The sequence below is a fragment of the Heliangelus exortis genome, chromosome 2 (genome assembly GCF_036169615.1).
Source record: "Heliangelus exortis chromosome 2, bHelExo1.hap1, whole genome shotgun sequence".
NCBI lineage: Eukaryota > Metazoa > Chordata > Aves > Apodiformes > Trochilidae > Heliangelus > Heliangelus exortis.
In genome coordinates, this window is record NC_092423.1 from 98949664 (window position 1) to 98974716 (window position 25053).

Sequence of the window (25053 nt, forward strand, 5' to 3'; positions counted from 1 at the left end):
AAAACATTACACACTTTCTGGGTTTTCCTTTGTGTGCCAGGGATAGTCAGGACACACTTAGGGGTGACGTGAATGCTATCTTGTCTTTGCATGACCTCCTTGTTGGAGCTAGATGCTGTTGTCTTTGAAAAGGATGCCAGTAAAGGGATTGTGGTTTATACACATGAATATTCCAGGAATTTAACTGAAGTCATTCTTTTTCAACCTGAAGATCATTCCTGTGTTGCTCTCCAGAAAATGGATCCAGAATTGGTTTAATCAGAATTCTAAGTATCACTTAAATATGAGTATGTGAACTCTCATTGAATAAACTCTTATTTTGAACTTCTGGAAAGCAAAAATAATCTGTCTACAGTTCCTTGATCATCTTCATGTTTCCCATATTGTGAAACTTTCTTATTACTGTGTTTTTGGGTTTTTTCTTCGCCTTGAGCTAACTTTTTGTTCCAGTTGAAAATGTCACTAGAAGTAACAAATGTTTCTTTGTTTTTTTGTTGTTTTTTTTTTTTTTTTTTTTTTTTTTTTTTTTCATCCTATACAGCGTGAAAGGAGCAGATGCTGGCAACGTGATCAGACTATTTGTACCAGATATTGGAATGTTCATTGCTAGTCTGACAATATGGCTCATCTGCCGCAACATGTTTCAGAAGCCAATAACCGAGGATGCAGCACAGTGCAACATGCAGTTTGAAAATGAGGAAATGGTATCAAATACACATTTCTATCTGTACGACTTTTTAGCTAATAGTGTACCAAATACATATTTCTATCTGCCTGACTTTGAGCTAATAGTGAGCTTTGGCACTCCTGTCTAAGACGTGTTCTGAAATGGCTCCATGAGCAAGAGGTATGTTAAGAAGGATGCTTACTCTCAGGAAGCTCAAAAATTGTTCTTAAAGTGGAGAAGTCAGAGATGTTATTATCTTGAGAAAATGAAGCAGAATATGGAAAGTGGGATATGCTACTAAATTTTTCAAGTTGTTTTGAGTTAAGAAATGATCATGGCAGCCAATCACAAGTTGCTGCTGGTTAAGCCCAGCAATGTTTTACTGCATACATTGATCAGTTTATTGGATGGCATCTATATTTCCACACTTGCTATCTGAGAATAACAGCAGCACCTGAGTGATTGTAAGAAACTACTCTTAAGAAGAGAGAAAGGCAGACTGTGTATTACAGTCATGAAAAAAGTTTTCTGAAACTGTGGTCATACTCAGTGACCTTGATGCTAATTTTGGGGAATGGCTTATCTGGAAGTGTTGATGTGTTTGCTTTGTCTTTTTCTAGTGGGAAGAAGAATGGCAGAGACACCAAATGGAGAAAAGTGCAGAGAGAGGGGAATAGTTTTATAATATAAAAAGCCACAGTGGGGTTTAAGCCTAGGGTGAAGCCAAATTCCTACTACTAATCTTAGCATGTTTTTTATCAGACTGTCTAGTGTGCCTTCAGTATCATTTTCTGTCTTGTTTTACGTATGTGTGGAAAGTTTTTTTCTCTACTCTTGAATCTCAGTTTTATGGGTAGACAGTTGCAACTTGCTCATTTCAAGTAGAAATTGCACTTTGAAGTGGGTGAATTATTTAGGGAGAACAGCTGCCCATTTTGGTGAAACAAAAAAGAGAGCAAAAAAAGTCTCTCTGCATGTTGCCATGTTGTCTGGATTGTGGTGTTGCCAGAAGCTGCTCTAGTTTTGAGCACAAGAGATCAGTATCAGGACTGTGCTTTGTACACAGTTGCTTGTGATTTTTATGGGGTCTCCTGGCACCCTGGCAGCTGAAGATCGCCTGAAGATTGAAGCTTTTAACTACATTTTGGAGGCTCTGTAGGCCCGGGTCTGGTGATAATGCTACAAGGCTTGGCTGTGTCTCCTGGAAGCCAGTTTTATCAACTTTAAACCTGCTTAGTTTGTTTGTTTGTTTTTTGTTTTGGGCTTTTTTCTTGTGGTTCGAGCTGTGTGAAATGGATTTAGCAGCAGGCAAGAACCTAAGGCTATACCCATAAGGGGAACCATTTGAAAGAAGAAGTGTGGCTAATTGGCATGTTTTGTGTTCATCCTGTCTCTTGAAAGAGTTGCATTTTAGCAAAGTGGGCTGGAACAGACTTCTTTGAAGTGTAGCTTTAACTGAGTAAATCCTAGACTGGCTACCTCAAGGCAATCCACCAATGCAACTAAATGGGCCAGAATGTTCCACAAAGAAAGAGAGTGAGGGAGAAGAAAGAGAAAACTTTGACTGCAAAGAACTGGACAGATGAAAACCTGTGTAAATATATTTTACTTCTTTGCATTGAAACCCAGCAAATATTATTTATGTTTGGTAATTGGTATATATTGTAGATTACCTAGTGATCTCGGCAGATGGGTTTAGATTTATCGGTACCCAAAACTCACAGGAAAAAAAAAATTTAAAGGGATAATAGTTATTGCCATGTGAACTGAACTGAACCCCAATGCTCTAAGGAATTGTGGTCTTCCTAGCTGAAATGATGAATTTGCATCAGAGTAACTTGCTTGTTTTTTAAAGACAGAGAAGAATTGAGTGTGGAAGGTTAAATACCTGTTAAATATATTTTTCCAGCTTCAATTTTCTCTTTGTAGGTGTCTGCATGTAGCATCCTGGAATAATTTCTGCTAGTTAGGAGGAAGCTGCAGAAGCAGCTGAATCTGCTAGGAATATGTATTTGGCAGGACTGACTGCAAGGAACCTAATGCATATGCAGAACATGCAGCTGAGTATCTGAGTTTGGGAGAGTATTGGTCTAAAGTGAGTCCAAACTGTGGCTTTCCCATAATAATTTACATTTCTTCCTTGGTAGAGTCCACTGGAAAAGGGAAAAGTAAGTAAGTGATCTATTCTTTGAAGTCTGCATTAGGTGTCTGATGCCTGTGGCTGTCTATGGATGCTCTAACTCCATTGAACTGGAAAAAGTTAAATGAGTTTCAGCAAAAACTGCCCTACAGACAAACGCTTCAGGAGAAGTGTTAAGCTTGGTCCTCTGCCTTCAAGGGAAATAGTTCTGCATTTGTTAGACCAGCCCTGTAACTACCTCCAGAGTCAAAGAGTTTTTGCTGAGAGTCCCTGCCACTGGTCATCAAGAGATTCATGGTGTGAGATCTTGTCAAGTGTGCATCAGCTGATTGTAACAGGCTCAACAGAGCCACGAGAGAGATGCCTCTTTATAAAGATTGCTAGATGCAATGCTAGATGCCTCACATGGCTCTGTAAATGAGGAAATCAGCACTGCTACTTTCAGGCAAAAGCAAAGAGTTTGTCTTGCAACTTTACCTTTTTGTATGAAATTATGGTGGGCGATTCTCAGAGCTCTTTGCTTTGAAGGAGACCAAAATACTATGGAAACAGCCTTAATTAAAAAAAAAAAAAAAAAAGAAAAAATCTCTCTACTCCTTTCAGAATTTATGTATAAGAAAACCTGTTAAATTATTGGTTCAATATTTTTAAAAGTGACCTTTTCAAAGCTCTGTGGGAACCCTTCTCATTTCATTTATATGGGCTTGCTGAAAAAATGCCTGGAGCTGAGTAATAGCTTGTGAGTGATACTCCTCAGTTTTGTGCCATACTTCATCGTGGCGGTAGCCTCCAGAAACCAGCTGTAGAGTACAATGGATCAGATCACCCATTGATTGAGATGCAATTCAAAATAACAAAAAGCATCAGAATCCACAACAAAGATCCAATAAAAAATGGATGTCCTTCTTCATTACACTGCCTCCAACTTTAAGGGAAACAGATCTCCATGGGAAAAGTGTATTCTACAGAACAGAACTGAGGGAGGAGGCTGGAAGGCAGTAAGAGAGTCTCAATTATTTGTAAGTAATGCTATCCCAGGAATAAGCAAAGAGTGTGGTTTTAATTAACAGTGAGTCATGGAGTAGGAAGGTCTGCCAGATACCAGGCTGCAGTCCAACTCATTACCACCCCTAAATGGTTGCACACTTGGAGCAAATGTGTCTGCAGGCCTTTTTTATTAGGGCTCAGAAAATTTAAAGCAGGTGAATTCAGCTGGAGACAGGCCCAGATTGCAAATGCCTAAAAGCACAATGCCAGTCACAAGGTGTGAAAGGTGGAAGAAAATAAGAAAGAACAGTTAACTCCCAGCTGCAGATGAAACTATGGCATTTTTTATTTGATGCAGATGGTGGTTTATATGCCAAAATGCAGATACAGTATATACAGTCTGATAGGTATTAGACAGGAAGTGGCTTTTTTTCTTGAGACCATGGATGAATTGCCTAATATTGTAAGTGACAGTGGGAGTAAAGCTGTTCTGAGATTGCACAACCTAAACTTTAGAAGAGATGTTGATCTTAATTGAAATACACAGTTGCAATCTTAAATGCAACTTTCTCCCTACAGCACTTGCTGCTGTGCCCATTCAAGGGTTTTTTCTCATCCATACTCTTCTAGAAAGCAAGTGGGACCACTGAGTCTCTACTTTATCCAATAATCTGAGGCAGGCTTGATCCTAGAACCTGTGCCCCTCCTTTTTAGTGCAGAAGGCAGGGATATATATATATATTTATTTATTTATTTTGAGCTTAAAAAGGAAAGGGAAAAAATGTTTTAAAATAAACTAAGCTTTGGGAAGAATGTGAGGAAAGCTCAGCTTGGAGTCAAGATATAGGATGGGAGTCAGGGGGACCAACATAGTTCTCACTTTGGCTAAAAACTTTGTGTCCTCAAACCTCTTACTTCATATATCTCTTGGCTTCTGTGTACCATGGTAAATAGGAACAGGCATAATGTTCAGTTTCCTACCTTTGCTTTTCTAAACAGTAGCAGGGCTCTTTGTCCTGTGCCTAGATTGGGAACTTGGTACATCGAGAGCACACTCTTGGGGCAGGTCTCCAGGTGTGACTGCAAAACTTATAGGACAGAGTTGATGAGCTCTGAAAGCTACACATATCTTATGCCTTGTCCAAGGACTTCCTAGGTTAGAAATTTCCCATTTAGAAAAATATCAACATCCTAAAAATAGCTGGTACCTGCTGGATAACAACAACAAGCAAGTAAGGGAATACCCTTTTTCCCTATCTCCTATCTCTAACACTATGGTTTATCCTGATCTCTGCTAGTGAGACTGGCTTGAATCCTAAAACATGTGGTTTGAAATCTCTTCCAAAAATGTTGTTGTTAATTATAGCTACTCTGAATAATCTTGTTAAACATATAATTATCCAGACCCTTTTAAAACCTCATTAATTTCTTGGCTTCAGTGGCATCATGAAGCAAGGACTTCCACAATTTAATAAGGGCTCTCTGATTTTATTTTAGATTTAACACCCTTTAATTTTATGGAAGGGCCCTTGTATTGCATGTTATAAAATTAGAGTGAGATAATGTAAGAGAAATCAAATGTATTTATTGTCTTGCATATTTGTCCTTTAGAAGGTAAGAAATTCCAGACTTTGTTTCAATTCCTTTTGTTTCAATAACTTTGTTCTTAACGATCTATAGTTCTGTGATATTCTCTTGAGCTACAGGGAATATCAGTGCCTCAGTGTTTCTATTTATTGCTGATTTGAATTATGGTATTATGGCATTCATTGTTACATTCAGAGATTGTTGAGCTGGATGATTCTACCAGTGCATCGTATACCTGAACATCCCATAAAATATAGATAATTAATTAAACCTAGTCCACAGCTCCAAGAAAGATCTGCTGTCCCACTTCTTGTAGCTGCTAACACCTTGCCAATTTTCTTGCCTTCAGAAGGGGAGATCTCCTTTTGAGCTCTACACCTGTTACCCTGTGTAGGTGGCTATCCCCTTTTTCTTAAAGCATTGAATAAATATATTTTCCTGAGGTTATTTATTGGTTTGTGTTTATCTTATTTTAATGTTCTTTTACCAATCTCAGACATTCACCTGGCTTCACTAGCTCTCACTGACATGTTGGTGAAAATAGTGTGAAAAATACTAAAAGTGATAAGAAGGAAAAATAACTTCTTAGAGAGCACTGAAGCTTCCCGACTTCTTTATGACAGTTCTTTTCGTCTTTTTTTTTTTTTTTTTTTTTTTTTTACTTCTCATTAGCATCTCTATTTAGCACAGCATTTGCTTACATTTTCTAATTAGCTATAAATATTCCTTTGGTTTTGACCTCTAGAGAACTGGTCCAAACCCACTTGGTCCTAATGTGCTTCGAACATGGTGTAAGTAGGATTTGATATCTTATTTCTGTGGTTTAAAGAGAAGAGGTGATGCTCCCTTATCGCTTTGCTTGCACTGCTTGTAGTGGTGAAGTTTGCCAGACCTTACCCAGCTGCCTCCCTCAGTAACAATTCCAATGCATCTCATCTTAACAAGGGTCAAAAGTTTACAAGTTACATTAGCTTCTTGGTTTGATGCACATGTTTTTGGATAGGTCTTAACAGAAATATGTAATTATACTACACCAGTGCCTCAGCTACATCATAAAAATGTAAAGCAATACATTACGTATTACCAGGTGCTGTTAACCTGTTCCTCATGAAACTTAAAGCATGAACCTGTCCTCTCCTGTTCTGGTTAGAAACATGACAGATGTATGATGAAATTCTTGAGGTAGCTCTTCACTGGGTTTACTAGTTGGCTCATCTAACAGTCCTCAGTTCTGAATTTTGAGTTACAGAGTTGATAACCAAGAGATCAAAATGTTGGAGCATTATTGCCTGTGGACTAAGTGATGAATAACACAGTACAAGAAGGAGTCTCTTGGGTCATGGAATCCAGTCTGCTGCTGTTGCAGTCGGATGTATCACATAGTTCCCACTGGAAGGCAGGAAGCACCATCTGAAAAACAGGGCAGTTTTTCTTTATCCCATTGCTCCTGACAGTACCTTGTTCTGTTCTTTTCTGGTGGTTAGAAAACCTCTAATTTAGTTTGTACATGTATTCATAACTGCATTATAACCCTTTTAGTTCTTCTGCTTTTTTTTTTCTGCTTTTTTTTATTGACTATATTGTTTCCTTCCCTGGCATTTATTTCTCAGATATTTTGGAAGGGAAAAAAAGCATATTTATTCAAAATCCGTTCTGCAAGACAAAAGAAATCAAGTAATTTTAGATCCTCATGTAAATTAGATATCCCATTGTCCTGTTCATCCCAGTAATCCAAGGCTCTTCAGGGTGATACTGGAGAAGCACCCAAACCACTTCTTTATGAGCTGAGGCAATATTGCAAAGAAGCACAACACTCCCATTGGGTTCTTTATTGTGCTTCTTAGCAAGATGGATAATGGTGCAATCTGTATATTTTTAGGTCTAGAGATCAATCCATAGATGTGCTACTTAACATACCTTCACTGGTTCATTTAGAGTTGGTACTGAATTGGTCCTTGTAGTCATAACCCAAGTCTTGCTATTTCCTTTTCACTAAAAAAAAAAAAATAAAAAAAAAAAGTGTGAAATTGTATTTCCATATAAGCCAAGTGAGTCTTCTCCTTAAATCACTTGGTGTTTGCTCAGGTGCTGTAGGTACATTGGGAAGTGAAATAATCAGTACAATATCTATTGGATACAGGAATTAACGAGTTGCTTTCCTGTTATTTTGCTTCAGAACTATGTTTGTCTTTATTAATCTTTTATTTTTCATTTCCTTTGAATTGCTAAATGCCTCTGTTCCTGTGTGCTTCCAGTAAAAAGCTGATCCTTTCATGTAGTGAATGGCTTTCCAGCAGGAAGACTTGACTGTGGAAGTGGATGTCATTTGTTACTCTCAGACACTGAAAACATACTGAGTTATTTCTGATGGTACATCCTCAATGAATTTCTCTAATACTGTGAAGGCATTTAACCCAAGCTTTCGTATACTTCAGATCTATCAGTGATAAAATTTTTCATTACATTCTATATAACATACCTTAAGATTTCTTTTTTCAGTGGCTCAGTTCTGTAATATAAATTTTAGAGTACTGTTTAACTTCCAAATTAATTTCACACCTACCAAAATATTCATTTCAGTTACTTGATGACTTCAGCTCACACATTTAGCAGGGTCTTCCTTCTAGTCACTCGGTGCCTGCAAGTACAGAGTGCTGAGCAGTGGGAGTGGTTGCATTTTTCTATCCTGTCTTGGAGTCTGCAGTCCCCCCTCCAAAGTGAACCCCTTGGGCAGGTGTAGAGTGGAGTTCTCTTTTGCCTTTTTGTAGACCCACCTGAGCTGTCTTTGAGCACCATGTGGATCTCATAACAGATGACCTTAAAGGCAGCATTTTTGCTCGGCAGCCCCATTTCTGTAGAGGTCAAATAAAATGACGTGGGAATTGTTTATGTGGAAGTTTTTAATCCCTTCCATGTCAGAAGAAGCAGGGAAATCCACTCCTCGCATGCTGCCACTTTCAAAACAACTGTGGAGTTCTTTTATTTCCTGCAAAATTGGAAATTCAATAAATTTTTACCCTAACACCGTTTAGTATTGACTGCAGTTTAAAACTGCAGTCATTTATATCTCGTTAAGGGCTGGAAGGTCCTTTGATGGGAAAACAAGTAGCAGTTAAATTTCTATTCTGGCTTTTGTACTCACAGCTGAGTCTGCCTAAAGAATATTATGTTATTTTGATTAAATTTTATATGCATTTTATGGTATGTGCTACTCCTAAAGGAAAGTAGGCAATGAATTCTTCCTACTATTGTAACTGTCTCATTTCTAAAGATAAAGGTTAAAGATGTTTTTTTGTTTGGTTTGCTGGATGGGTTTTTTTGTTTTTGGTTTGTTGGGTTTTTTGGTTTTGTTTTGGTTTTTTTTTTTTTAGGAAAAAAAAAGACTTTTCAAGCAAGCTTGAAAATAGGATCTGTCATATTATGATATTTTCCATCTGGATTGCATGCACCAGCTTAGGCACTACAGAGGAAATTGAAGCAAAATTATATGATAGTAGAGAGCCTATTTCCATAGTTCTGCTGGCACTAATGCAGTTGAGGGAAATAGTTTGTCTCAGATGATTCTTAAACCCAACTATTCAATGTAAGCAGTAAGTTTTTTAAAATGAAAAGAAAATTAAAAATTTAGATTTGAATGGAGCTATTAAAGGTTGTCTAAGTATTTGTATCTGTGCTATCACTCTATCTGCTGCCCACATAATACATGGATAAATTGATAAACTGAGCTAACACAGAAGCATTCATTTATTTTTTCTTAAAAATTCTAGAAGCAACATGTTAAAAACAGTTGGAGAATCTCACCTACCTGTATGTTTTGCTGAGGCTTATTTTTCATTTTCTCACTCCACTCTGTTTTTTTCCTGGTCTGGCTGGGAGGAAATGTCAAAATACTGACAAAGAGACTATTTGTACAGCATTTATGAGCCAACTGGAAGGAGGAAGCACCTGAGCTCTCATGAGAACTTATTCTTGTGAGTTTAGCAGTGCATGCTTGAGAGGTCCCAATAATTAATGTAGTGCATTCAGCAGGATGGGAGCTGTGTCCATTCTGAGACTCCTACATCCTTAGTTGTAACAATTTTGGTTAGTTAAATTTTGTTACTCTCGTGACTGAATTTTTGGAATTTAATTCATGATCTCTCTAGAAATGAAAAGTCAATAAATAGGCAAATTTGTGTTTACAGACACAGTATCATTAAATATAGGTACAAAGCAAGGAGTGTGCTGAAGCAAGAATGAGTTTTATGTTGAAGTTAAGGCTTCCTGTTAGTAAATATATCTCTGGGACTAGAGGATATCTTTCTGCACTAGTGTTTATACTGTACCAGATGAAACATTTGTTGGATGTTAATAAAGCAGCCCCAAAAGCAGCTAATGGACATTCTGGCCCTGGCCACAGTAGTAGCTGCCATAGCTGCCACAGAGGCTTCACTGTTTCCTTGCCTGTTCTCTATCTTGATTTGGCAATTTTTAAGAGTGTTGTACAATAAATACTCCTGGGACTTGCACGCGATTGCTGAAAAAACCTAAACTGCATTTAGTTTGTTTATAAAAAGTCCTGGGGCCTTGCTCTGCAGAGCAAAGGTCATGGAAACACATGTTTATGGCTTCACAAATGCTCTATACTCCTTGAATGGAGAAGTTTATTTGATTTAATCAGCATCCACAGGGATCCTGTAATTGCATAATAAGTAATTTATTATGGAAGTAAAAGTATTTTTCTAACTGTAGCCTACGTAGCATGGGTTTGTAGCTTTAGACTAATCCACCTAGTAAAAAGAGCTTTGCAAAACAGTCTGACTGGAGTAATGGTGTTCTCTGATGTGTGTGCACTTGAATGGCTATTTAATTATCAGAAGGTGTTAAAACAACAGGCACATTATCACCATGTTGGATGTAGAAACTGTTCACCTTTTGCCTGCCTTCAGCAATTTGAAGTGCTCAGTGTGAGAAACTGGAAATCCATCCCAGATAATCTGGAGGGTGGGATGTGAATACGAGAGTGGGGGAATCCAAAGTTTGTCTTTGTGACATACACAGGAACGTGGCCTTTCGGATACTTGACTTCACCTTGGATAACAAATTACAGACATGTTTATATTTATACAAAAATATCAAACCTATACTTGTCTCATAGGCTTTTCATTGAAATAATCATCAACTGGGTCATGAATGACACCTCTGCAAGAGAGAATAAGGCTAAAAACTAAGGTATCATCCTTGAAAGCACTTGCAGATAGGGAAGAGGCAGATGTGGAATTTATCCAGGCTCTTCCAGAGAGCCTGCTGGTGCAGTGCCCTGGTTTCTGAAACCAAGCAACCCTTGCACAGCCAAACCATTGGTAATTCAGGCAGTGCTGAAAAGTTGCAGAACAGTATGCATCTGCTCTGGAAAAGCTTCTGGGACTGCAGACTATGGTTGTTGTTGATAATCAGATTTTCCCATCTGCTAGCTCCAAGCAGAGATTTGCAGTTTTAGAAGGAAAACTTGGGAAATCAGATTGGTATTCAGTGAGGTGCAGAATCTTGAAGTTTCCTGTGCAGCAGCTCAGTAGCACCAAGGTAGGTTGTTCTGCATTTCCTGTGAGTGTTTGGGAGGTCCTAATATTATTTAGAACTTAGAACTCATATTTTCATATCTAAATAAAAGTGGAAATACAAGGAAAGCTAACTCCTTTGGTAAATCATCAACTTGCAAGCTTTTAGCTATGCTTAAAATGGGTAAGCCTCAGTCCTTTGAAATTCTGGACTGTCATCTCCTTCTCAGATCTATTTTGATCCACCAAAATATCCTTTTTCCCAGTGCTTCTTCCTGAGCATGCTATGTCACATGTGCCAGTACTAGATTATTAATACTGAGCTATGAAGACAAAATGTAGCCTAAAGGTCTGTCAGATCAATGAAGCAAGAGTGATTAGTCTTGCCAAGTCAAAAAGTTATGGTCCTAGTTACCATGATAGAAAATCCAAAGACGCATTTTGAGGAGTAATTGAGAATTTGTGATTGGCAATTCTGTGATTCTGTGATTTGGCACCTGAGGTGAGAGGGTTGGAGGAAGAGACAGAAAAATTTTATCAAGTCCTACCTTTTATTGATCTGTTTTTATTTGGTTTTCTTGGTTCTGTATTTTCTTTCTTATTTTGTTGTTTGTAGGTATTGTGTTTTTTCCTACAAAATATGCTTACAAACATTTTCATATTGTGAAAATGAACCTTTTCTGTTTCTGCATGGATAACATTTTCTTTGACTCTTCATACATTTGTTTCTTCTTCCTGCAGACGTATAAGTATGTGCCAACTCAGCAATTTGGGCAGAATTCTCATTCAGCTAAAGTTGTAATAAATGTATGAATATTGTCTTCATGTTCAATGTAGACTTCTGATGGTCAGAGAGATGAGTCCTGACAGTTGCCCATGAAATAACTTACTTATTTTGAAATTATTTCTACACCTTTTTATAAGTAACGCCACATTTTAATGCATAACAAGGATCACACAGACCCATGTATAGTAGGCACACCTTTTCATAACTTTTAAATTTTCAGTGGTCTCACTCAGTCTCTTTCGTTTGTGATATGGACACCCTTGAAGGTTTTGTTGTTCACTGGCCATATTAAGCTCAAAGTACAGAGCAGCAGAGCCAGTCCAGGAGGACCAGGATTGGGCCCAAAAGGAATAGGTGAGGAACAGGCTACTAACTACAGCACTAGCAGAAATTATAACTCTTACCCTTTTTATGTCTTTTTCACTGCAACTGCTGGGACAGAAGTAGGAGCATAATGTATTGTTCAGCCTACTGTCAGCATTGTTTCTGAATATTGAAGTAGCTCCTGTTTAGATAGGAGCTCAGATAGGAGCAGCAGTGATGAAGAGACCAAATGCCTGTGTGCTGCATGGCTCCAAATGTGATGACTGCATGTTTAGGCTTCCATCTCCTCTCCATTATTTTGCAGAAGGATCTACTAATTCATCTCTTAAGAGCTGTATAGATGACTGATGACAATAAGAAAGCAATTGAAATGCTAGTATGCCCCATTTATAATGGGTATAGCTAGTAAAATAGCCAGATATATCCAAGAGAAAAGTGTATTTCCCAAATCAGCCCGACTGTATTTAGTATGTATTGCACTGTCTGTAAATAGATACTCTAGAGAGTAAGCAGGCTTTTTCTGGGCATCCACAATGTTATTAAATGCTCCAGAGTAAGAGGAGAAAGTTGGCACCAAGCTTAGAGGTGAAATGAAGGATCTCACAGGGAATTTTTTTCCCTCTGAGAAGCCACATAACAAAATGGTACAGAAAAGTTTGATTAAGCAGGCTGAGAGTTCCTCCTGCAATCTTATCTGTCGATGTGGAATTTTTTCCTGCTGAAGTTCAACAATAAATATGAAACTGTTATTCTGATGAAAAGTATCAATGGTCTTGACTTCTCATTTCTCACACAGAAATACAGTTTGGCCAGAACTAGTGTGAGCAGATTAGTGCCAGAGAAGCTGTGCTGTATTACACCAAATGAGAACCTGTCTCAAAACTGTTACTTTTAAAATTATTATTATTTTAAATATTCCCCTACATGCCTGTGAATGACTAACTTTTTCCCTAAATTGTATCTCTGGGTGGGCCTCCTGCTAGTCCTTCAGTTTCTCACCATGGGTTTATGTTTTAATCTGCATCACTCAATAGCTGTGTACATCTTCTGGTCTCCAAGATACGATGGAGACTTGATGGTTAAAGCCACTGCCAAATCCTAACAAACTGCTCAAGTATGAGAGGACTTTCCTTCTTTTCCTTTTTCCATTGTGTAGTTCTAAGCCACTGGTCTAATTTCCTCTTCTAAGTTGTTGCAGATCACTCAGGTTTTCACTAATTTTCTCTTTTGCACTTTTTCTCTTGTTCATTCAGCATCATTCAACCTCATCATTTCTCATTCTCTCCTTGAACCTCTGCTTAGTGTATTTTTTCTCTCCCAAACTCCCCTTCAGTCACCACTGAGCTATCTGGCCAACTATTTCAGCCCTTGTTGCCCTCTCTCGGATCACTCATAGTGTCTCCATTCTAGCTTTTTCATATTCAAGTTCAAGAAGAGTTCATGGGGAAGGGTGTGAAAATTGAGCTTTGTTGAGGAACATCAACAGTGAAGGTACTTGTGCTTAATGGCTCAAGTCATTGAGTCAAAAAGAAGCTTAATAGATAGCAAGATGTAAAGAATGCTGAGCAAACCAAACCACATTTCTGACAAAAATCCTGTGGTGCACATGTAGGAGGACTACAGTCTTTCTCAGAGACAACCCTTTACGTCCTATTTTCTTGAGACAGATCCCAAGTCGAAGCCATCAATGCACAACTCCAGCTTTGGTATATCTTTCATAACTCTCCTGTTACATTCACGTAGTAAAAAATTATAATAAGATTTCATTGTTATATAATATGTGTGGTTTTTAATTCCTAATTCCTTTGTCTCTCCCTCTCTCGCTTTTGCTTTCTCTTTTTATTTCTCCCCTTCTCCTTTAGGCTGTAAGAGAAAAGTTAGAGCCAGATGATACTTTGATGTATGAAGAAGATCTGGAGGATGAAGACTGTGGTGAAGCAGAATTTGAGGAAACCATGAAATTAAAACTGCTGCGTAGAATTGCCTTCATAGCATCCAAACTGAGGGAGTTTATTGGCAATATGATAATCACCACTGGAAAAGTTGTTGTCACAATTTTACTTGGTTCAGCAGGTTGGTGCATTTGAAATATTTCCTCCAGAGCCCATTATATTAAGCATTTAACAAATGTGTTTTCAGCACTTTGGTACCTGGGGGAATAACAATAGAAATTTTTCAGGGAAAAGAAATTGCTGATGATTTTATTTAAATTAACTTTTTGCCAGGCACTAAAATATGCAGTTGCTTAATTTTTTGTACTTATGCTGTACTGTCCTATCGTTCTGTACACGACTTTCCCTGTTAGAGTTATAACTAAATTGTGAATGTTTGCATATTATAAGTGATCATAGTGTGCATTAATTCTGTCACTTCCAAGTATAAAAAGGAGCTGTATTCACATAGCCTTTGGAAAAAAAAAAAAAAAAACAATATAAAAGATTAATAGGTTGACTATGCAGTGTGCAAAAATAGTGATAAGCAGTTAGGTTTTGATTTGATTAGTAAAAGTAGCTGTTTTGATATGATATAGTCAACCTTTTGTAAGAAGTTTGATTTAGTACCACATAATGAGCTACAGATAGAATGGAAGTGTACAAAATCACTGGAGGTTGTAAAGAATGAATTTTAAAATTGGTTCTTAGCACTGTAAATTAGCATTTATCTGCCTGCTCACATGTTTGAATTGAGTACTTAAATATGAATTATAACTGAAAGTGTATACTTAACATCTAAATATGCTGATATGTGAAATATAATATGATAGTACAAAAAATGCTTGGTATTGGATGACATGGACTGGTCAGATGTGGTTCTTTCAGTAAGGTAAGATTATCCATCAGCTTCACATGTAGCCAGATGCAAAGTAATAAATCTAAAAAGGGGGAGAAAAGTAAGTTATGTGGATCACCATGGAGGCTGACATCAGGGAAGAGAGATGACATAAAACAAATCTAAAAAGTCTGATAAGTAAAGACAAACAAACATGGTTTCAGTGCAATTGTTGCATGGGTGAATGTCACTCAAGGAGGGTGAAGCAGAAGGATTAAGCAGCCATAGCAAGGAGTGATTTCTCCTGAAAGGTGTTGGGCAGCTTATCTGGGGAGTCCAACCCATGCCAAGAGTCAGGAGATATTCAGCAAGAGTTACAAAAAGTACTTGAGATCTGGAAAGACTGTATTCCAGAGACAGACCTTTAGTTTAATTAGTTAAATACTTCCTTCCTTATGTAGTTTGCCAAGAAAAAAAAAAAAAAAAAAAAAAAAAAAAAGAAGAAGAAAAAAGAAAGAAAAAAGATGAATGGTGATTTGACTGTAGCCCTAAAGTACTGACAAAGGTACAAAGTGCCTCAATTTTTTTAAAAGACATCTCATTTAATAGAAGTAATGAGCCAGTAGTTGTGTTAAACCTAGGCAATTTCAGACCAGAAATTAATTTTGAATTTTTCACAGCTAGAGTATTTGGCCATAATAAATAAGGTGTTTTTTTAAGTGTATAAAGTGTATTTTCCTTTTCCTTAAGTTTTTAAATAAAGACAAGGTATCTCTTTGAAAGAAGAAAGGAAATAGTTATGGCCTTGAGGCAGAATTCGCTGGCTGAATTTTTACAGCCTCCATCATGAAGGCAGTCAGAATAAATGATCCCTGTAGTCCTGTCATGCTTTAAATCTCTGAGCCTATAGAAACACCAGCAGGTTTTACTCTGGAACGGGGAAAAAGCACCCTGTCTAAAGACAGTTAAAAATATGATGTGAAAGGATGTGCTGATGAAGTTCAGGCAAAATGTCCCTGGACAAGAGTCATAGAATCATAGAATTGGCTGGGTTGGAAGGGACCTCAGAGATCATCAAGTCCAACCCTTGATCCACTACCGCTGCAGTTACCAGCCCATGGCACTGAGTGCCACATCCAGTCTCTTTTTAAATATCTCCAGGGACGGAGAATCCACCACTTCCTGGGGCAGCCCATTCCAATGCTTGATCACCCTCTCAGTAAAGAAATTCTTTCTAATGTCCAACCTAAACCTCCCCTGGCACAACTTGAGACTGTGCCCTCTTGTCTTGCTGAGAGTTGCCTGGGAAAAGAGACCAACCCCCACCTGGCTACACCCTCCTTTCAGGGAGTTGTAGAGAGTGATGAGGTCTCCTCTGAGCCTCCTCTTCTCCAGACTGAACAGCCCCAGATCCCTCAGCCTCTCCTCATAGGATCTGTGCTCGAGTCCCTTCACCTTAGACCTGCTCCAGGACCTCGATATCCTTCCTGAACTGAGGGGTCCAGAACTGGACACAGGACTCGAGCTGTGGCCTCACCAGTGCTGAGTACAGGGGCAGAATCACTTCCTTGGACCTGCTGGCCACGCTGTTCCTGATACAGGCCAGGATGCCATTGGCCTTCTTGGCCACCTGGGCACACTGCTGGCTCATGTTCAGCTTCCTGTCAATCCAGACTCCCAGGTCCCTTTCTGTCTGGCTGCTCTCAGCCACTCTGTGCCCAGCCTGGAGCTCCCCATGGGGTTGTTGTGGTGAAAGTGCAGGACCTGGCACTTGGCCTTGTTGAACCCCATCCTGTCCTTGCACTACATGTATTTTGCCCAGCATCACATGTTTTTGCCCAGCATCACCAGAGCTTTTCATGATTTTTAGCCATTAAAATCTAATGTGAGAGCCCCTATCTCCCTCTCTCTTACCCTTTTGCAAAGAGTCTGCTCTGCAGAGGCTGTTGGTGGAAATGCTCAGGACCAGCATTTGGGTTTGTCACAGGTCTCTCTGGGCAGTGCTTGGATTCAGACCAGCCAGGGACTGACCTCTGATGTGCAGTCCCCAAAAAGCACAGGGGGTCAGCAGTGGGCAAGGCACAAACCCTGTTGTTGGCAAGGCTGGCCCAGCTGCAGGGCCAGCAGACCTACTGGAGCCACAAGCCACCAAGAGCCTGCAGAGCTGTCCTGGGGGAAGATGGCTCTTAGACATGCACTAAGAGCCTGGTGAAAAATTTAAATTGAGGCAGGCATCCCTGTTCACTTCAGTACTGTTTACTAGACTGGTATGCTGGATGTAAGGTCTCTTACATCATTTTGTTTTGACATAGGAGCTCTTAGGCATGGATGTCTTTCCTCCTTCCTCGGTTACTTTTGTGGGAAGCCCACAGAGCATCATGTCTCTTTCACCAGTAAGACATTTTCACAAGTGAAATACTCTGCTACACGTGCCAGAGCAAAACCAATATACATATGCAAGACAGCAGAGTCCTTGTCATATGTAAATTACAAGTTTCTCAGAATTAAAAATTAAAAAGAAAATAATCCAGAAATTTACTCAATATTCTTTAGATATTTTTTATTTTCAGTATTTGCATCAGAGTTTTTTAAGTTTTAATATCTTCAAGGTATGTCAAGATTGATATGAGAAGGCTTTTCACTGTTCATCTATCATGTCATTTTAGCATCTTTTACCTAAAATTAGTTTTGAAATCTAATACATCAGTGCTATCAGGCACTACTGTCTGGCCTTGCAGCCATGTTTCTGATTTTCTCCATGCTTTGTTAAACATCTTTAGAAAGCAAAGATTTTATCTCAGAGGAAGGTCTGGAGAGAGGCTGCATACCAAGTGCTAAGCTATGGATGAATGAACTGAACAAAAAAAAAGATCCTTTTCTTCTAGTCTCCAAGATAATAATAGTCTAATTACCCTAAATTATAATTGGATTAATTTTTAAAAGATTTCTTGTCAGACTTAAAAGTTTAACATCTCCTGATATTTCCCCTGTTTTTCCAACCCTCCACTGTTTTTATTTTCACAGGTATGATGGTGCCATCTTTGACCTCAGCTGTGTATTTCTTTGTATTTCTGGGCCTGTGCACATGGTGGTCCTGTTGCCAAGCATTTGATCCGCTGATATTCAGCTGTCTGTGTGTATTAATGGCTATATTCAGTGCGGGGCACTTGATTGGACTTTACCTGTACCAGCTACAGTTCTTTCAGGAGGTTATTCCGCCAAAAGATTTCTATGCCAGGTAAGAGAAATTACTTTTATGTTTAGTTCTGGCCACAGTGCAGAGCTCTGTTATCACGTGGTGATGCAAATAGTTTTCCACCTAATGCTTTGACAACTGTGATGCAAATCTTCAGGTTCAGTCGTGGGAGAACTGAAACATTTTGGACTGAATGGTTTTGGATGATAGAGTAGGTAAAGTCCCACCTGGGCATTTTTATGCAAAGGGCTGGGGCAGGTTAGGAGAGGAAGGTGATTTTGGTTTTGGTGAGAGTGATATTCAGATTTGAGTGAGAATGATTTGGCTGTGACAGGAGATTGAAAGAAATAACCAGCAGCACTGATGAGCGGGCAGTGTACACACCCATGCTTTTTGATAGAGGAAAATAGATGCTCTGAAGGTTAATGTCATAGAGTCTTAGCTGGGGCAGAATGTGTGTGTATGGTTACCATGGTACTCCACCTGCTTTACATGATATTAGGCTGTAATACAAAAATTCTCTCTGCTCTTGCAGAGCATGTCTGTCTTATGTTTGTATCAACAGCTACATCAGCTTATAGTCAAAAAGCAGCATTTATAGTTACTGCTGCAATAATTATTGATTGGGCTGGATTTCACTGGACCTTCAATTTCTACTTGCTCTTATACTGTGATCTAAAATGAGATGAAGTAACGGATGTCTTTTACTCATTGTTCTGTTTGTTTCTGCTCAGTTAAGACTGCAAATTGTTTTTATGGTATGTATTTTTGGGGCCTCATTAATCCTTACAATAAACTAAGTTTAAGCTTTAGCTTTATTTCAAGTAAGGCTATTGTTCTTTTTAAGTATGATAAGTTGAAGGTGAAAGGGGAGTATTAAGAGTACTGAGGAGAATCAGTGCTTTGTATCTCAACCGCACCTCCTTAAAACCAGTAAAAAATGAGCTGCTTAGCTACAACAGCTGGTACTTTAACACTTATTTTGGCATTTTATTTAGTACAGGTAAATAGATGTGTGTTTTGTGATGTTGAAACTGCTGACTTGAGGAGACTGATTGGAAGGCCAAAGCATTGCCTAAAAAAATCGGAGATCTGCTTAGGTTAGGTTCTTTTGTGCCACCTAGAGGTGAATGGATGATTTCTACCACTGGATTTCTAAGACGCTCTCAACTTCCCTAAAACCTTTATATTATTTTCTCCGTGTATTAAGGAAAGAAATAAAACATGGCTTCAAAATTCTCAACTATTTGGCTATAAGGATATCATGGCACAATGTTTTACCATCAGACACCAATAATATTTTCCCAAAGAGAATGTTTCATGCTATTTTGCTAGAATATGTTGGGGGAAAAAGGTTCCTTCTTTTCTTTTAAATTGTAAAAACTTTAACACTTACCTACTTTAATTTTCATTTAATGTATTCTGAAGATTCTTTTCTGCATTAATTCACGTTTTCATAAATGATGTAATTCTACATTTTATGATAAAATTTGGTTCAGTGCAAATATGCAGCTTTAACTTAGGCACTAGTTTTGAAAATCATGAATAAGTATTGCACGTAACTCACCATTAGACACTGGAGTATGTTCTGACCTTTCTGTAAGCAGAAAATTGTCTTATATCGTGGACTTTCTCTTAACTGGTAATGTTGGGAACTCTGCCTTTTACACATGGTAGCATGTGAAGGACCAGTGTTCTAAATTACATAGGAAATTACGTTTGAATAAATGAAACAGTTATAACATTTTAACAGAAGGTGCAGAAAATATATCTTCGTTGTGTCTTTACTGGCAGTTCTTTGTGGTGTGAATTTACTTTGATATACTGTCAGGAAGATGTGTCTGAAGAGAGTTATTGGTGCTTGAAAGTGCAAGTATGAGTGTGAGGTAAAGCCACTAATACAATTTTCAATTATTAGAGTAGGACTGGTATATAAGCAGTGGTTAGAGGAGGAAAATGAGAGACATGTGTCCTGGAATGGTGCAGAAAAATATTTCAATATTTTTCATCCTAAAAAATTTGATACCTTGCTGTTTTATGTACAATCTTTGTTTAAAGAAGAGCTAAATATATAGAGTTCATATTAATACAAGTGGGGGGCTTCCACAGGTAAATTATGTGCTGAAAAAATAATTTGATTTGAGAAATTCTTCTCTGCTATTCTTCTCTGCCCAGACTACACTGTTCAATGTATTTTTGCAATGGGAGAGCAGCAGATCAATCTCATACTTTCTCAGTTCTATGAGCTCTACTTAGTTGCAGTAAACTCACCATATGAAAATAAGGTACAGCAGGTACATGTATTTGCCTGTGTTAGCTATCATGCCATTACAAATAAACCCTTATCCATAGAAGGAGAGCTGAAGTATAAGAAAGAAAGGCTTCTATGTCTTTGTGAAGTTTTGAGTCCCCGGATTAAGCTCTGCAAGGACAGATGAGAAAACTGGTCCTGTTGGGCTGCTGGTGGATATTATCTCTCTCTGCATAGTCTAAGGCTCATGTTTTAAAAAGCTGCTAATCTTGGTGTTTCTGGGCTTGAGTTCTCAAGTTCACCAGAAATGTACAAGTTGTTTCTGATCAATAAAAAAATGTGTTGTCTCTGAACAGTAATGCTTTCGGCTTGCCACTGTATTGATTGATTTCACACTAAATGAAGTTAAATGATGCCAAAACAAGCTGGAAAGTTCTCAAGTTAACAGTATCTTTCAGCTAAGATTTGCAGCATCCTTGTGCTGCTCCTTCCTTTTAAGAACCTTCATCCCAAAATGCAGCACTTCTGATGGTAAGAAATGGCTGAACAATGTCACCTGAAGGAAGTTTTCTTGGAAGAGATAGTCTGCAATCTGGTAAATTTACATGCTTTTTTCCCTGAAGCCTTATGGGATTTTGAAAGCAAAAAAAAAACCCCAAAAAACAAAACAAAAAAAAAAAACCAAAAACTCTGGTGCTGCTAGCAAACATGAAGGCACAAAGCTACAAGAAAGTTTCAGATCTACTGTTGTGGGATTCTGGTTCTACCAGGTGCAGAGGTGGCATAACACAAACATCCACTGGAACACCATCCAGTGCACACTAGGATCTGTGGGCTGAAAACTGTGGAGGGTACTGAAAAATGTGTAGAGTGATGAAAACTGTGTCAGGTACTGGAAAGACTGAAGTATAGCTACTGTTTCAGGGGTAGGGCATGGCAGTGGCAGAGATTGCATGAAGCTGCCTCTACCACCACTAGATTTTCTTCTCCAGGCCTGCCTATGACAGAGAAGTGTGCAGCAGCTGTTCAAGGCAGTGCTGGAAGTTGGTGCTCTCAGTCCCAAATAGTGCCAGAGGGCCAATGTAAATAAGGCTTAATCTGCCCTTCAGTGAGGAGTCTCCTTGTTGCATAAATTAAAACTGGTTAAATACCAACTGATCAAATGTCTGCACTCATTTTATAACTTCATTTAAAATAGGTATCTTCTGGGTTGGCTTGCTGCCATATTGCAAAATTGGTGATTTACAGAGGTGGGAAAACAATAGCAAGGAGTATCGACTTAAAGCAAAATTATGAAAACATCTTATATCTGCCACAAAATTCTTTTCACCTGAGTTAATAAAAACAAGTCAATGAGCTAAAATGGCTTTAGAAATTATGTACACAATGCCACGGCCTGAAAAAATATTCCATAAAATGTTTGCCATTTTTCAGATTGCTGACTCCTTTCTCCTGATGTTGTTGACTTTGGCAAAAGGATGTAATAGGGGAAATGATAAGGCCTTGCCAACGTGAAGAAATAGAATCAGTGCAGTGGTATGAAGTTTATCCTGAGTCAGTGAAGTTATTCCTGTCCAACACTGTGTTTATAAGTGTATCCATTTAAAGATTCACTAATCCGATGTAAATTGAAACCTCTGTGCTTTCTCAAAGTTTTAGGTCTGTGTTGTATTGCTGGTAGTTTTCAGGCAACATATGCTCAAAATAGTTGAAATACAAATGGTTTCATTTATGGGAAGTCCAGGCCATGTCATCCATTTGATAATGATATGTTATTTCACATCTTCTTTAAGTGACTGGGAATTTGGAATTCCAGAACTGATTGCTTTGTTGTAACCTGAGTGGGGAAATCTAATCTAAGCCTGTCTTTTCAACATGAAATTTTAATCTGAAAGAGGCTTATAAATCTCTTTAAGCAGAACTTTAAAAATAGGTTTTACAGTTATTAGTAGCAAGCTTGCTTGAATGACTGTTCTTTTTTGGAGGGGGGGAGGAGTGTTACACTGATATTTACTACCAGTGGTAGATTCAGAATACCCAGTTTGTTTTCAGGTTTGTCTGAAGTGAGCCCAGTCCAAAACCCTCCATTTGAAATTCCTTGAAAGCTTTGATCTAGATTCAAGATTTTAAGCCCAAATTCTCTTCTTATCCAGGGTAATAGATGAATAAATGCTTAATAACAGTCTCAAAAATATTTCTGGAGTTGTCAAATCAGAGTGGGATATCCAGCTGTAATAATTTTTACTAAGGCAGAGGCTAATAAAATCTCAGGAGGAGAGCAGATATTGCCAAAATAGTGAGATGCAGCTGAACAATTACCTTGTTGGCAGTATCTTTCCTCTCTGCAGGCAAGGCACTGATCTCCTGATGCTTTGTAGTTTCTGGGCAACATCGTTCACCTGAGCTACAGTGATGTTACTGCTTCCTGCAGTCCACCTTTGACACCTGTTTCAAAGGCAGCTCACCCTGAGAGGCAGAATATTTCTACCCCTAGTAACACTTTCTGAGGTTTTTGGAGTTGTCCTGTAACCTGGTCACAAGGCAGTGTTTGACAAAACAGAGTATTTAAAGCTCATTTGTGTATCCAATATTGAGCTGCCCTTTAGGTACAGCAGCTTTTTTACCTTCTGCTTGATTTTTTAGCCACTTACCACTATGCTACTGCAACACCTGCTGTCAGGGCAGAGATCCCTGGATATATGCCATGTGAGGAGACTGCACTGCCCTTCTGGTTCCATCAGCCTCTACCAGCAAAAGCACAGTTTGCAGTCACAGACCATGCCCCAAACCACCCTGGACCAGCCAACACCTTTGCCTGTACGGCCAGATAAGGTCTGAGAGCCAGGAGTTCTGTCTTGCAGAGGAATAGAAATCAGCTAGCGTTATTCTTATGGAAGTTTTGCAGCCAAATTTTTTATTAGCTGTATAATTATGGAACCATAAAATCATAGTAGAGTTTGGGTTGGAAGGAGCCTTCTAAGATCATCTAATTCCAAGCCCCCTGCTATGGGTAGGGACGCTTTCCCTGATGCCAGGGTGCTTGAAGCCCCATCCAACTTGGCCTTGCACCAAGGAGGGGAAATTCACAACTTTTTCTGTTAGAGATGCACTACATCTGCACCACGAAGTGCACCACAGCTTAGGAGACAATTAGCTTTAGCCCATCTGTTTTTTTTCAACTTTTTTTTCCTTTTTTAATTATCTCGCAAAGGCATTGAATTATTTTAACAGCTTAAAAATGAAAGTTCAGACTCCCTCTGACAAAAGGCAGTAATAATCCTTGCTATTATCACAATCTATTCCTAAACTGTGAGGTAGCCTGGGGTATGTGGGCTTATCTTTGCTCCCTTTCCCTTCAAAAGGTGGGGCCAGGTGATCTTTTGAGGTCCCTTACAACCTGGGCTGTTGTAGGGTTCTGTCATTCTAAATTCTACTCTGAACTACATGATTCTGTGCAAGATGTTTTTTCCCAAGACTTTGGGCATCACACAAAGTGAGTACCTCAATAATATACTACCAAATTTTACCACACAGTAAAGAGTTAATTTGCTATCAGCTGAGACATCAGAATCCACATGGCCAACATTTTTTATTTGCTATCTAAAGAAGTATATCTGGTCTCCAGAAAGATCCACATCTGTCTGGGGCTGGTGAGCAGACAGTTATCAGAATTCATGACAGCATGACAAAAAAAAGCTGAAAATGTAGGTGAACCAAGGAATACTGGAAATTCATATTAAATCTTCTAACCTTCTCCGTTACATTTATTTCTTCTTCCCAAGAGGATGGTGCACTGGTTCTTAAGCCTTTCATATTCTTCAGTTCCCTTTTAGTGTTTTACCTCACTGGAACAAGCAAGTGTGATTTACATCAAAAAGTGCTGAAGATGACTGAGAAAGAAAGAGTCCTGTTTAGTGAACCCCTTCAGAATTTCATTACAAATTGAACTTTTTTCAAGACTGAAAAATGTTAATGTAATTTTTGACTGTTATGAATTTCACACTTTTAACCATTCTGATAGCACTGTCTGGAATATAAAAACATAAGAAAACCACTGGTGGAGTTCCCAGTCGGTTATGGCAAAAAAAAAGTCTTGGAAATGTTGAAAAGCTACTCACTCTTCTGAGGTTTCCAACTTAGTGTCTGCCACATGGGCATTTGGAGATTCATCCAAAATGAATTCACCTCTTTCAGCACTTATTCAGAGGTATTCCTTGGAGTTTCACTCATCAGCAGGCATGTAATAAATGTCCATGCTGTGCTCATTTTATAGCAGAGTTGTACTCAACATTGATCTAAAATGGTTAGCTCAGGTTTTGGTGGAAGTCCAGTGGTGACAACAGGGAAGTCTGTGTAAACTTACCCAGCTTTACTAGGGAGACTTTGTAGCCCTTGCTGAGCTCTACATGGTTATTAAAATCAGTCCCTTTTTGCTGCATACTGCGCTTTATTAAAATCAGCAAATTCTTGTTTGTGCCAGGATTTACAGCAAGTTTGAAACTCTCTGAAAAAAAGCAGCAGATGAACTAATTAAGTGAAATGCAGCAGTTTCTCTGGCAGAGCAGCTGTCCCAGCCTTCCCTGGGATTCTGCAGAGTGGTGGCTCTCCATCCCCATGGCAGAGCAATAGGTGCTCATCCTAAACGCTGCCCCACACAAAGTCCCAGACTTATCCTTGGCAGAAGCTGGCCCAGCTTTAGTCAAGTTATTGACACGGCACCACAGGTGATCTGTCTTCCCCTGGATTTCCAAAGGAGGTAAGCCAAGAGGTATGCTAAGGCCTTTGAAAAACAACAGGTTTCTGCCTGT

General features: G+C 38.7%; 1 protein-coding gene across 1 annotated transcript in view; it reads left to right on the forward strand.

Annotated features, from left to right (window-relative positions):
• PIEZO2 (piezo type mechanosensitive ion channel component 2) overlaps positions 1 to 25053 on the forward strand; it is a 309019-nt gene that overhangs the window by 166437 nt on the left and 117529 nt on the right. The window contains exons 5-7 of the mRNA XM_071737144.1: positions 542 to 704; positions 13892 to 14102; positions 17823 to 18036. Of these exons, the coding sequence (XP_071593245.1) occupies positions 542 to 704; positions 13892 to 14102; positions 17823 to 18036 (588 nt within the window). The remainder of the gene's footprint in view (positions 1 to 541; positions 705 to 13891; positions 14103 to 17822; positions 18037 to 25053) is intronic.